Source organism: Pristis pectinata, chromosome 24, assembly GCF_009764475.1.
Source record: "Pristis pectinata isolate sPriPec2 chromosome 24, sPriPec2.1.pri, whole genome shotgun sequence".
NCBI classification, from domain to species: domain Eukaryota; kingdom Metazoa; phylum Chordata; class Chondrichthyes; order Rhinopristiformes; family Pristidae; genus Pristis; species Pristis pectinata.
The window spans coordinates 4,426,038-4,440,795 of record NC_067428.1 but is presented as its reverse complement, the minus strand read 5'-3'; the positions used below and the strand labels follow the sequence as shown (position 1 = coordinate 4,440,795).

General features: G+C 43.4%; 1 protein-coding gene across 4 annotated transcripts in view; it reads left to right on the top strand.

Annotated features, from left to right (window-relative positions):
* Positions 1–14,758, top strand: part of ankrd24 (ankyrin repeat domain 24) — an 86,589-nt gene that overhangs the window by 45,524 nt on the left and 26,307 nt on the right. For 3 of the 4 annotated variants that reach the window (XM_052037809.1, XM_052037806.1, XM_052037805.1), the window contains 6 exons: positions 4,318–4,375; positions 5,866–5,936; positions 9,241–9,347; positions 10,865–11,052; positions 12,176–12,207; positions 13,907–13,981. In XM_052037809.1, the coding sequence (XP_051893769.1) occupies positions 4,318–4,375; positions 5,866–5,936; positions 9,241–9,347; positions 10,865–11,052; positions 12,176–12,207; positions 13,907–13,981 (531 nt within the window). The remainder of the gene's footprint in view (positions 1–4,317; positions 4,376–5,865; positions 5,937–9,240; positions 9,348–10,864; positions 11,053–12,175; positions 12,208–13,906; positions 13,982–14,758) is intronic. The other variant, XM_052037808.1, reaches the window with a different exon arrangement.

Here is a 14,758-nt window from a genome sequence, read left to right as displayed (position 1 = left end):
TGCAGGAGGGCAGGGATCACTGCTGCCCAGTAGACCAGAGCTTTGTGCTGGGTTTGGGGTCTTGATTTTCCAGCACTCTTGTCCTCAGACAGTCAAAGGCCCTGCTGCTGCACTGAAGTTAGTTTATCATTGATGTTTGGTTTGCTGAGAGGTGACTCCTGAGATGTGGGAAATGGTCTACTCTTTACAGAGTCTGATTGTGGACCATTATTGTTGAGCGCAGTGTTACATAGTGGAGCGGGTTAGTATTTTGCTGTACAGCCCATTCTGTCATGTGGTTCAGTGAATGAATTGACAATCACCTAGATCTTGACTTAATGCATAAGCAAGTACCCTCTGTATATTGCAACTTGATGATGGAGGTTGGTTCGAGAGTGAAGCCATATAGTTGAACAATTTCCCATTCATCCTGTAGTTCATTCATTCCCTCCACTCCTGTGGGAAACCTGTTGAAGCTGAGGTGCAATATTGTGGCAGGAAAAGTATTGATGCAATGCTTCATGCTTGCTTAGCTCCCATCTGCATTTGGATTGGTTGTGTGTTGAATCCATTGGTTAGAATCATGGCTTGTATGTCATCAAGTAGAGACGTAGGATGGAGACAAGTTTCTAAAGGCTGCCAAATTTAAACAGAATCCTCCACAATCTCTCTCAAATGCCAGTATGAAAGGCTTTTGTAAGCTGTTGAACGGCTGTATGTATTGTCTGAATGTTCGCAGCATTTCTCTCGGAATTTCCATGTGGCGCAGATCATGTCCATTGTGTCTCTGATGGACGAAGTCCACACTGTGACTCGGGGAGCTGCTCTTTGACCATGGGGGAAGAGTGGATGTGTCTACCTGTAGTTACCATAATTTAATATGTCTCCCTTTTTGAAAATGATTACAACTATGATGTTTGTGAAGTCTCTTGTCACGTCCTTCTCTTCCCAAATGTGGGAGATGATACTATGACTTTTTGTCTGAAATTCCTGTTGATCAACTTTTTGGACTTCAGCAGGAATACCGTCTGCATTAGAGCCGTGGATTTTTCAGCTGATGTATAACGTTTTAAGTTCTTGTTGGTTCGGGGTGGCGGTGAGACTGGGCTGGACAGGATGTTTGAGATGAAGTCAAGGGCTCCCGCATAAAGGTCAGAGTCATATCTGAGATCATCTTCGAAGTGCTCATTCTAGCAAGCATTCATTGCCTCTCTGTCCTTGGTAGCTTGGTTGAAATGTTGTGATAGCAAAGTATGGTGAAAAACGTGGCTGGCAAAGCACTGAGTTGCTCTCCTGGAGTGAGAATGAATTCATTCCCATTGGCCGAAAAATGGATGCACTGGGACCCAGTAAAACTCATTGGGAATCTTTTGTACTTGAACGACCTATACTGATGTTAATTCTGGCATTATTTCAGTCTTGATGTTCTCATCCTTGTTTTTAAATTCTTCCTAACCACTTCTTTTTTTTGTTGCTTGCTTTGCTCCTAAATCCATAAAGATTGTGTATCACTCAGGGCAGGCAATGAAAGTAGGCACATTGTTGGAAAAATTCTGAGGGATGTGCTAAATCAGCGTTTAGAGTAGCGTAGGTTTATCAAGGACAGTCTGCATGGATTTGTTGAAGGAAGATTGTGTCTCAAATATGTTTTTGAGGAGGAAAAGAGGAAGCATGTGGGTAGAGTATTTGATGCAGTGTGATAGATTTTAGCAGGTGTTTGACAAGGTCACATGTGGCAGATTGATCAAGACAGTAAAGCCAGTGGGAGTCACGGGAAAGAGCCAGATTGAATTGGATGAGTGGGAGAAAGCATTGATGGGAATCTTAGCGAACGGAGGGCGACATACAGCGTGGTGATGTCCCGGTACTTGGTCTCTTGCTTTTCAAAATATACAGTATATAAATGGACAGATGCCAGGAAGTTTGCTGATGATAAATGGGGGAGATGGCAGTATAGTTTATTGTGAGAAGGAAGGTTCTAGGCTTTAGGAAGATTCCAATGGACTGGTCAGATGGACGTTAAAGTAGCAAATAGAATTCAGCCCAAGAAATTGGGAAGGGGAATAAGGAAAGGGGATATGTGATCAGTGATAGTATACTGGGAAGTAGAGGGGACTAGAGGGCTCCTGGTGCACGCTCACTGATTCTGAAGGTAGCTGGTCAGGTAGATAAGTTGGTCAAGAAGGCTTATGGGATTTGTTGATTAAGGTAAGAGGTTATGCTAGAACTGTGCAGCTGGTGTACTATTTAAAGTTTTGGTCACCACGTTATAGGAAAGATGTGCTAGCACTAGGGAAGAGCTTCACAAGAATGTGGCCAGGGCTACAGAGAGATTGATTAGGCTGAGTTGTCTCCTTTGGAACAAAGGGGACTGAGGGGAGATTTGATTAGTGTACATTAATGTATAGACTTATGAGAAGCTGGACAAGTTAAAGAGAAAGGACCTTTTTCCTTTAGCAGAGAGGTCAGTAACATAGGGCACAGATTTAAGTTAATCTGTAGAAGATTTAGAGGGGAGTTGAGGAAATTTTTCTGAACTCAACAAGTGGCATGAGTCTGGAACTCATTGCCTAAAAGGGCAATGGAGTCATAAAGACTCACCACGTCAAAGAGTAAATGGCTGAGCACTTGAGGAACCATAATCCATAGGGCAGTGGACTAAGGTCTGAGAAGTGGGGTCAATCTTGTCTATTTTTGACTGGCATGGACCCCTGGACCAAATGGCTCCTACTCTGATTCAGAGCAATAAGGCATAACCCGGAAACTGGTGCCCAGCGGTTCAGGGGTGCTGTGTGAAAAGGTTCTTTTGGAATCTTAAAGGTGGAGGGCTCTGGACACAGGCTTTGGATTTTAAAAATAGTTTAATCACAAAGACAAACAGCTTATCAAGGGATAAATACTTCAATGCCTGAATACCTTGACCTAGACAAGCATTGGCTCTAACACTCCCTGGAATCTGACTAAGATGCTCCCAAACCACATGGTGGTGCACACTCTTACCAGTGGTCTCTGCAGCATTGTTTCACTATTCCTGGGACAGTCGAGAGAGAGAGTGCCAGGGGATTGCAACACTCTTTATAGTGCTGGGAGGCTGGGTGGAGCCTGGCCAGGTGATTTAGACAGGCCAATGGTTTGGAGGTCAAGGACAAAGGTGCCTGCCAAGGCCAATGGTCAGACAGGTTCAGGAACAAAGGTGCTCTCCAAGTCCAATCCCTATGCCCTCACCTGATGGGTGGGGTGGAGCCACGCCTTGATTGACAGTGGTGTCACTTCTGATCCGAGGAGCAATGCTGTCCTCCGACCAGAGGGGTCGGTGTTGTTACTGTCACGTGACAGCCATGTGCTCTCCTACTACAAGGGGTAATGTCAGGAAGATATTCTCTGGAAGCAATTGAGGCTGGGAGTCACTTGGAGGTTTCAAAACTGAGATTTTTGTTAGGTGACATTATCAAGGGATTTGGAACTGACAGATAATAATAAAGGGGTCGCGAGCTGTTGGGGCTGAATGTCCTTCTCCTTTCTGGATGCAGGATCTCGGCTCGAAATATCAGCAGTTCCTTTCCCCCACAGATGCTGCTTGACCCGCTGAGTTCCTCCAGCAGATTGTTTGTAACCTCAAGTCAGCCTCAGTTCCTGTCATTGATTACCACTGAGTTGCACCAGTTTGGAAAGGGTGGGATCGGACAGCTCACACGGTTGAATAGACTGCTAGCACTGACTAGGAAGAGTACCAACAACAGGCAAATTGAAGAGTGGCCAGGTCTGTACTACAGTTTGAGAGATGGGGAAGAAAAATAAATGCATTCAATGTCTCTCTGAATGGAACATCTAGACATGTCCATTGCATCAATTTACTAAAGTTCAAACATTATTATAGAAAAAATTAATTTTACATTGCAGCATATTGCTGACTGTAGCTGTGGCAGCACTAATGCAGCTTTGAGTTGGAGGCTGGAAATTCAAAACCCACACCAGAGACACAAAATCTGGGTCGACGTTCCAGGGCACTGTCTAAAGTGCTCTCTTTTGGATAAGATGTTGAGCTAAGGCTCCATGTGTCACCTTGGGTGGATGTATAAGATTGTGTGTCACTATTTCATAGAAAATCAGGTGTTCTCCCTGTTAATTCAGCCCATATTTGTTCAATAACCAACATCACTAAATCAGATTCTCTGGTCTTTATTACACTGTAGAATATGGGAGCTTGCTGTATGTAAATTTGGCACTGTATTTTCTCCATGGCAGCAATGACAGCATTTCAGAAATACTTGATTGGCTGGAAAACTATTTGGTCATGAAGGGCTCTATATAAATCCAAACCTGTCTTTCTCTCTTTAGGAAAAATGCCCAGTGAATGCAGTTGACAGTAAAGGCAGGATTGCACTACATCATGCAGGTCAGTGTTTTTCATAGTTGCCATCTTTTCCTTCTGCCTGGCATGAGGTGGTGACAGAGAAGTGACAAATTTAATAATGATCGTGAAGTCCCCTAGAATATGGCACAATGGCTATGCCTCAGGCTTGGGGAAGAGATGAAGGCAGGAGAGAGAGGCAACTACATTCTAACGCCTGGGTCCTACTATATTGTGCCCTTGCTATACATGAACTCATTATTATCTTCAGTATTTAGCCTTTCAAATTCAAAACTCATCCAGCGTACACTGCAGCCGCTGTAACCTGACCTTGACATAAAGCATAGCTCTAGATATTTGGAATACTCAAGTAACAAATCTGCAGACTCAGCTTGGGGTGATGACCATCCAAGCTACATTCATCTGCTCTTGGACTCTGTTGCTCCAGTACCATCCTGTTCATGTATGGTCTCTCAACAGTCTGCTAGAGTGTGCCCTATGTCAGGCACTTTGTGCCCTATTTTACTCCCATGGTTATGCTCCTTTAGCAACATTGCTTTCTTCATCTCTGCTGCATAATTATTGAAGGAAGATGTTAACCAGATTTTGCACTGCAAGGACATTGGAATATTTCTATCTTTTAATAGCTTGGGTCCAAGACATCCTGCATGGTCAACCCCTTCTAAACTCCTTGACTCTCCCTTGCTTACTCAATGGCACAACCACGACATTATCTCTGATTTTGTAGTTAGTCAACCAGAATTAAACTGGCTATTCCACTATTGGGATTGCTTTTGATCTGGACAAGGCTGCAGTACCTTAAACCCTTGCAAAGACAACAAATCCCCTTGCTCAAATCTGACCCATGTTGTTGAGATGTCCTAACAATGGCCCTCAATCGCTTCACACTAGTGATGACACCTCTGTAAGGTGGATGAAATAATATGCGGAAATCATACACACCAAATATACTCTGGAGATTCTTGCTTTCTTGCTAATGTTCATGTACTGACAGGGAAGGGAGCAAACCATAATGCCTACTGTCTTAGCTGGAAACCATGTAACAGAAAAACAGGTTGGAAATTTGCTCAAGCATTTTCAAAGCAGAGACTGGAGACTCCATAGACAGCACTCAACCTAAGTAAAGTTTCTCTGAAATTGGGCTTTGGGTCTCATTAGTACTTTGTAGTTGATGAATGTTGAGGCAGGAGGGCAGAATCCTTTGTAAGTGTCAGTACTGGGCAGTCCCTCAAAACCACCAAGATAGGATTAAGTCACCTGCCTCAACATGGGGATTGATTGATCCATTTGAACCAGGACCATAATCGGTCTACTTCAGCTTGGGCCAAAGCTGGAAATAATCCACCTGCAGCAGGAACAGGAGAAATCCATCAGGGCAAGGACCAGGTCCAATTCCCATTATCTCAAGTAGCTGTAATAAGAGGAAGTTAATGGAAGCTGGTCTAGTTCCTGAACATATTAAGTTTAACTCCTGCATTTTCAAAATAGTTTGTTTTCTTCTCTTCTTGTTTCAGCTCTAAGTGGGAGTTTTTCCTGTGTTCAGACACTTTGTGACTTCAAGGGCCCTATAAATGTTTATGATGATGTAAGTAATATCTCTTACTTGCTCTCTGCATGTTCATTGAAAGCCACAATATGAAACTGTGCATTATGCATTTTAAGATGGTTCAGGGAGGAATTGAATGTGAACACTTTAATCTGTGTGCAAGAAGTAGTGCAGAGAGGAATTTAACGTGAACAATACAAGCACTCCAACAGTAATTGAAGAGCTGACCGGCACCTGGCAACAAGGTCCTGGCCAAAAACAGAGCCCTTTTGCCGAGATATTCAGCGGAATGCATTGCAAAGGCAGTGGATAAAGTTTTCTTTGGCTACCCAAAATCTGAGGACCTGGCAGGCTTTCATTCAGGCTGATTAAAGAATTGAGACCAATTGTTCCTCCTTGACAACTCCTTCACATATTACACCCTTCAGGAAATTGCAGGCCTTTCCAGAAAACTTGTAGTTCCTGGCACAACAGCAGGACAAAATATAGAACATAGAACAACACAGCAAGGGGAACAAGCCCGTCGGCTCACGATACCTGTGCTGACTTTGATGCCATATTAAACTAATTCCATCTGCCTGCACATGGTCTATATCCCTCTATTCCCTTCCTGTTCATGTGCCTGTCTAAGTGTCTCTTAAATGCCATTATAGTATCTGTTTCCACCACTTCCTCTGGCAGTGCATTCCAGGCATCTACCACTCTCTGTGTAAAAGAAAAACTTACCTTGCAATTCTCCTTCAAAATTTACCCCTCTCACCTTCACACCTGTGCCCTCTAGTATTTGACATTTCCACCCTGGGGGGGAAGAACTCTGACTGTCTACCCTATCTATGCCTCTCATGATTTTATATACTTCACCAGGTTGCTCCTTCGCCTGCAAAACTAGAAAAATCCATGTTTTTCCAACGTCTCCTTATAGCTATTATACTCCAATCCAAGCAATGTCCTGGCGAACCTCTTCTGCACCCTCTCCGAAGCCTCCATATCCTTCCTTTAATGGGATGACCAGAACTGCACACAATACTCCAAATGTGGCCTAAATTTTATACAGCTACAGCATGACTTACCAACTTTAATGCTCAATGTCTCCACCAATGGGGACATGTGTCCCGTACATATTTTTTTTGCCAACCTATCCACTTGTGTGGCCACTTTCAGGGAGCTATGGACTTGCACCCCAAGATCCGTTTGTACGTCAATGCTCCCAAGAGTCCAGCCAGATATTGTATAATTTCCTCTTATATTTGACCTCCTGAAGTGCAACACCTCACAATTATCTGGATTAAACTCCACCTACCGTCTCTCCATCCAAATTTCCAACTGATATCTATCCTGCTGAATCCTTTGACAACCTTCTTTACTGTCCACAACTCTAATTTTCTAAACAGCCCATCTACATTTTCATTTAAATCGTTGATATATATCACAAACAACAGAGGTCCCACCACTGATCTCTGCAGAACATTACTGGTCACAGACCTCCAGTCAGAATAACACCCCTCCAGCGCTACCCTCTGTTTTCTACAGCCAAGCCAATTTTGAATCCAATTCACCAAGTCACCAATGATCCCATGTGCATTAATCTTCTGGATCTTCTCAAATGCTTTACCTAAGCTCATGTAGACAACATCCACTGCTCTACCTTCATCAGTCATCTTCTCCACCTCCTCAAAAAACTCATTCAAGTTTGTAAGACCATGATGTCCCACACACAAAGCCATGCTGACTATCCCTAATAAGTCTATGCTTTTCCAAATGTGAGTAAATCCTATCCCTAAGAATGCTTTCCAATAATTCCTCTCCCACAGATGTAAGCCTCACTGGCCTATAATTTTCCGGTTTGTCCCTATTGTTCTTCTTAAAGGAACAATGTTGACAATTCTCTGGTCCCCTGGGACTTCACTTATGGCTAAAGAAGATGCTCAGATTTCTTTCATGGCCCTAGCAATCTTGTCTCTTGCCTCCCTCAATAACCTGGGATGGATCCCATCAGGCCCTGGGGACCCAGCCACCTTAATGTTCTTCAAGAGACCCAAAACCTGCTCCTCCTTGATATCAGCATGTCCGAGAATATTAACATACCTCTCCCTAATCTCTATGTCCTTCTCCATGGTGAGTATCCATACTCACTTAGCACCTCACCCACTTACTCTAGCTCCAGGCAAAAATTCTCTCCTTTGTCCTTGAGTGGTCATACCCTTTGATATCCTCTTGTTTTTAATGTATATATAAAATGCCATTGGACTTTCCTTAATCCAACTCACCAAGGACATTTCATGGTCCCTTTTAGCCCTTCCAATTCCCTGTTTAAGTTCTTCCTCACTTCCTTTATATTCCTCAAGGGCTTTGTCTGATTTCAGCTTCCCTGACTTTACATTTGCTTCCTTTTTCATTTTGGCGAACTTTACAACACCTCTTGTCATCCAAGGCTTCCAACCTTGCCATCCTTGTCTTTCTTCCTCACAGGAACATGCTGGACCTGGATTTTGACCAGTTGGCCTTTAAACGATTCCGCCATATGAAATGTGGACCTGCCTCATAACAGCTGCTCTCAATCTCCTCTCCCCAGTTCCTGCCTAATACTGTTGTAATTAGCCTTCCCCCAATTAAGCACCTTCCCCGAGGTCCAGTCTTAGCTTCATCCGTATCCATCTTAAAACTTACAGATCACTGTTCCCAAAATGCTCTCCCACTGAAACTTCATGTCAGGATTGAGCTGTCTTTTCCAGTTCTTATACTGAAAACAAGCACACAAATGGTGAGAAATGTATGTAACATTTAGAATTCTTGCTCTTCAAATTCTTTTGATTGTAATTATCATGGAGTCATACAGCATGAAAACAGGCCCTTTAGCCCATCGAGTCCTTGTCAATCATAAAGCACCCATCTACACTAATCCTACACTTTATTCACCCCACATTCCCATCAACTCCCTCCTAGATTCTACCACTCAGCCACACACCAGGGGCAATTAACAGTGCCAATTGAACTACCATCCCGCACATCTTCAGGATGTGGGAGGGAACTGGAGCACCTGGAGAAACCCACGCAGTCACACGGAGAATGTGCAAACTCCACATAGATAGCAGTGGAGATCAGGACTGAATCCGGGTGGTTGGAGCTGTGATGCAGCAGCTCTACCAGCTGCACCAAGTGCTTCTTTGGAGTTAAGGTTGTCTCATCAAGATCTCAGCCAAAGGAGTCTGGCTAGTCCGAGGGTAGTACCACTGGGACTCAGACCTATCACCTCCGAATGGGAGGCCATTGGGAACAGGGGCAGAATATTGTCTTGATGGGGATAGGTGAAGTATATTCTCTCTCCCCTTTCCCATTGCTGCAGGACGGCTGCACTCCGCTGATTCTGGCTGCACAGATGAGCAACTATGAGATGTGCAGGTGCCTGATTGTGAGAGGTGGAGATGTCAACAGCAGGGACAAGCAAGGAAGGTGAGATGTGTCTGTCAGCTGGGAACATGTGCAACTGCACGCCAACAGAGAGGGAAGCAAAGTGTGGTCTGTAGAAAGCAAGTAGAACATTGCATTAAAAACACCCTGTGTTCTCAGGACATCCTGTAACACTCTGCAACTACTACAGTTACTGCACTCACCAGCAGCAACGTGACTTGTATTTAAAGTCACACCTTCAACATTATAAAATGTGCTCAAGTGCTTCACAGCAGCGTAACTCAAACATAAAACAATCACACTGACTCATGTAAGGAGCCATTAGGAAAAGCGACACGATCAGCTTGGCCGCAGAAATAGACGTGAATCATTTCAAAGGAGAGGTTTAGGGAAGGACCAAGGCTGCTGAAGTCATCGCTACCGATAGTGGAATGAAGGAAGTGGTGGATCTATTCAAGTCAGTCCAGCAGGAGTTGGCAGGGTGAGGGAGGAGTGAAGCCATGGTGAGTTTCAAATAGTGAGGAGGAACTTTTTAAAATCAAGGCACTTGGAGATGCACAGAAGCTAATTTGTGTTCAGAGAGATCCTGTAAGGAACGATTGAATTAGTTATTGGTGATCGTCAATCGAAGAATGGTGGACTTTATACCTCAATGCTTTTCAGACAGTTCTGCAGAATCTCAGCTGAACGTCAGACATGGCCTTAAATTATAAAAAATGTCATTTCCACAAATGCCAAACTCCCTCAGGACTTCAGTGAAGTATAAGCCTAGAATAGGTTCTCAAGTCTGCATTGGGACTCAAAGCAATGATCTTCAGCACTTAGCAGACAAGGTGCTACTGACTGAGTCACCCTGATACCTTAGTGGATAAACTGGATTGAGGCAGGCAGTGACAGTGCTGAAGCTTTAGACAAGTGATACTTCTCTGAAAATAGGATAAGAAAATATGCATTTCAAACAAGATCTTTTTTCCTTCCACCTTCCACCAGTATCTGATGCTGAGCCATAGTTCAGAAATGCTGGGAAGCTCCGAACCTGCTTAAAGTCAGAACCAAGATAGTGAATGTTCGTGACTATTGTCAGTCTCTAATGTCTCAAAATGTATCACACAATATTATTTCTTGAAGGAAATCTACCCGATTTGCATTGATATAAGACTCATTTGGCAGCCTGTCCAAAATATTGACAACTCTGTTACTGAAGCATTTTTCCTACAGTATACTACTGAAGTTATACTCATTCTATTACAGACCTTGTCCTCTCATTGCATTGTTCAGGACAGAATAAAACAGTTTGTCATAGATTAACTTCTTATTGATTCATATGACTTGCATTATGATTCACTAGATCCTCATTGTCCACTCCTGTAAGTTGGGGGTATTCTACCATCACGTGATTTGGTAAAGCAACAGAGACAAGAGCACTAAAACCTTGAGTTGTTAACTTCTTGAAACTTGAGGAGAGAACAGTTTCAGATAGCATGCAGAAAGATATTTAGTACTGGGCTTTCTCACTGCTATCCAGCTGGCTTACTCTCTGTTGTCTTTCCTGAACACAGAACAGCTTTGATGCTGGCCTGCGAAAACAACAGTGTGGAGACAGTCGATGTTCTTGTCAGGAGTGGAGCTAACATCAGCCTTGTAGATGCTTTGGGCCATGATGCCATTCACTACAGTATGGTGACTGGAAATCCAGAAATTCTGCAGCTACTTCATGCAGCTCTTCACAGAAACTACTGGAGTAATGGTAGGTCATGTTCTCTGAAGCCTAGTACCCAAAGATCATTTTCTCCTCCTCTTGCAACAGAATTAATTTCTTCTGCCTCCATTCCTCATTCCAAGGGGATCTATTTAACAGTTGATGGATGGAAACTCGAGAATGAAACCATTCCCTGTGGAGATGGGATGCGCCTTTTCCCATTTGCACTTAATTTGAAAAGATATTTTAAGCATGTCTGCAGCCAGTGCTTTGTTGTGTTGTATACATAATTCCATACTGACTGAATTCACTATATAGTGCCTCCAGTCCATTGCTGAGACATTGGCTTCTTTTCAACACATGTTAAAGTTTTTATGTATCATCCTTCTAAGCTTCTTCACAACCCACCCAGTCCCACCAAGTTCCATCTCCTTTTCAGTGTTGACTCCTTGTTTGGGTGCAGTTCCATGGGGACCAGTTTATTCCTGACACCTTCCTCAAGCAGACACTAAGGTGTCAACAGAGCCCAGCTTCTTCACAGCTGCTGAATTGTGAACAGTCATGCAAGTCTTGTAGAGAGGTGTGGAATTAGGAGTGGTGGAGAGCTGAGGAGGAAAGGATGGGGTGGGGGGGGGGTGGGGGGGGTTGGGGGAGGTGGTAAGAAGAGAGGGCAATGATGTCAAGAAAAATAAAGTTAAATTTGGCCTTTCAAAGTGAGAGGAAGTCGCTACAAACTTTTTTATTATGCTTCCTGCTGGTACTAAAGCTAAATTTAAAGTTGTGATATGTTTGGAAAAGACCTAATTATTTATCATATCATAGTGATATAAATCACATTGAGATTGAATGATAAATCTGAAGGCCTCACTTTGATAGAAGTAAGAATAATTCTTCTCTGTCCCTCAAATAAAGACAAATTCCGTGCGTATACCACGGAATCATTGCTGTTCTTTTGGAAGGAACTTGGATCCGTGTGTTGTCTTGCAATGATGACACAGCTAAATTTGGAAATACAAATAAAAGTGAGACATGACTGGATCCCTCCATTCATGGCACCAGGCCCAGGAACATGAAGCACATAGCACCACACTGTGTGATACTCGTTTCTAGATGCTGCAATGTGTCCCACATTACATGGATCTTATTTCTGTTTTTAATTTATTTTTTTTAGCAGAACCAGAATTGAGGAGGAGGCAACATCAGGTAAAGGAACTGGACTTCGGATTGTCATGAATCCCACAACGTGACCAGAACCATACTGGACGTGCTGTCTTTACATTCTCCACCTCTGCCCAAAATAAAAACAAGTCGGTACAGCTTCCAGTGGTGTAGAAAACAAGTACATTCTCAAAAACTTGAGTTACTGGATGATTGCTGGCTCTCAAATACAAATGTGGGGTTGAAATTTATTGTTCAAAGTAGTCAACTGAATTTTTTAAAACTGAGGTGGATAATATTCTGTTAGATACAGATGCTAGGAGACAGGGCACCAGGGCAGGGAGATGGAGTTAAGCTACAGCTCGTCCGTGATTTAAGTAAATGGTAGAGCATACTCAGGGCTGTGTGGAACACTCCAATTCCATGCTTCTTCCTCCCAAGCAATAGCAAGCATACTTTCTAGAGTTCCATGGGAAGATGACAAAAAGCTGAAGCCTGTCTTGTTTACCTTCTGCTATCTGGCATCCAGATCATGTGGTGATAATGGAGTTGATGACTTATCATAGAAAAGAATCTCCATCAGCTTTATTGCACCAGACCCTGAAGTGATATGAGAAAATCCTGGGCACTGCTGAAAGCTGTAGCAGGAAACCCAAGTCCCTCTTTGGGGTAGGAACCAAATGGAAAGTCTGCTGCAGTTGCCAGCCATTTGAAAGCTGGAAGATGCCAGGTTCCGTGTTACCCAGTGCTGTTGTCACGGGTGTTAGGGAAGGTGGAGGAGGATGATCACAGAAGTGAACGGAAGGTGGAGGAGCCTTTCTCCTTGGAGCACAGAAGTTCACCACAAATAAACTTCCGGATCTTTTCTGATGGCCACCTCCTCTGGCATAAGTGAGCAGAGTGTGCACGAGGCACTGTTCTCATTGGAACAGGAAATGGAAAGTCCGGACCTGTAACTCACATAGGATCTCACCTATCATATTTAGTTGCCTCCCACTGGAAACAGATAGATGTGGTTTACAGGCCTGCCTGAAGATTGCATCAGACAGATTTTGGGCATCAAGCTGCCAAGGGCCACTCCCTTAAGATTTTCAACTTATGGCCCCAGTTTTCAAGTGTGCGCGTGCGCGCATGTGTGTGCGTTCCTTCCATCAACACTCTATCTCTGAATCTGTCTGTTTTCTTCTTTACCCTTACTCACTGGTTTCTCTGTCTTTCTGTGGGAATATCTTCTCACTTTTACAGGAATATCCTGTTTTCTGTCCTCTTTTCTCTCGTTGTTCTCTTATTTAAACACTGAACACATATCTTTGTACCTCAGTTTTAGAGGTAAAGTGGCCTATGACATTATTCCAGGCACAATCGGAACTCTCTGATACTTCACCCTCAAGCAATATTTTCTTTGTTGTGGTTGAGGGTTGGGGGAGGAGATACTGGTGAAGTATCTGCTAAGAATGGGCTGGAGGGTAATCCTTCCTCTCCCCCATGACTCTTTCCATCCCTGGTGGTCTGTATCATGGGTTTTTCCCAGCCCCTCAAGTTTGTAAAGATTCCTCATCCTCTACATCCCTCTCTGCCCTTGTACCAGCTGCATGCCTTTGAGTTTCAACCATTCCAATCTATCTGCACATAAATGTCCTTCATCTTCACTCCTTGCCCCTCGCTATCCTCCTCTGACTCTAATATATGGATTTATTTTTCATTTGCCGGTTTATTTCATCAGATTTGTTCTCAATTTCTACAGGTTTTGGCAAAAGAGAAAACTACGAGTCCCCGAAAGAGGCAGGCCCCCTTGCCACCAAGCACCCCTTCCACTCAGGTAACTGGAAGCCGCTCTAGTAATACAAATTGACTGTAGCAAAGCAGCTATGTTTGGTCTGTTGCTGGAGCACAGGTCCTGGTAATTATGGTGTCTTAGGGATGCACCAATTTAAAGGCCAACTTTATGAGAAAAGGTCAGATTTTGGACCCTACATACATTAGAAGTTAGTATGTATGGAAAGAGAGTAAAATAACAGGAGAATCTCTGTAGGTCCGAATCTTAGCCAATGAGGTTTAAATTTAATGGGTGGTAAATCCTGTAGAAAAGCCATAAGTGGCCATATTGTTTTTCCAGGAGGGTTTTGCTAATTTCCCACTGAAAGCCCTCATGGAATTTCCAGACAAGTGTGCTGAAAGATTCCTGAGAATGAATCTCGTGAAGTTATTGAGCTTTCGATAGGATCAAGACTCCTTCAAAATGATTCAGCCCAACAGAGCAAAAGGACACAGAGCCTCAGTCCCTGGGTGTGGTGAGTGGGCTGGTGGAGGACTGGACAAGCATAACATTCAGTAGCATTGAGATACCTTGTCCTAACACTAAGTGAATTTAATTTACCCAGTCTAGTAGTGAAAAGCACAGGCGAGGTTTCTGCTCATGATTTCTAATCAGCATTCATGTATGAACTACACCTGTATACAGTAAATGAGAATAATACTGGGTTTCATTGTGATTCTGCCCATGGGGAGGAGAGTCTACAGTGCTTCTTGCTGAATGTCACTAATTTAAATAACAGGCCAGGGAGTCGATCATTCTGCAATATTAGTGAATCTTGTT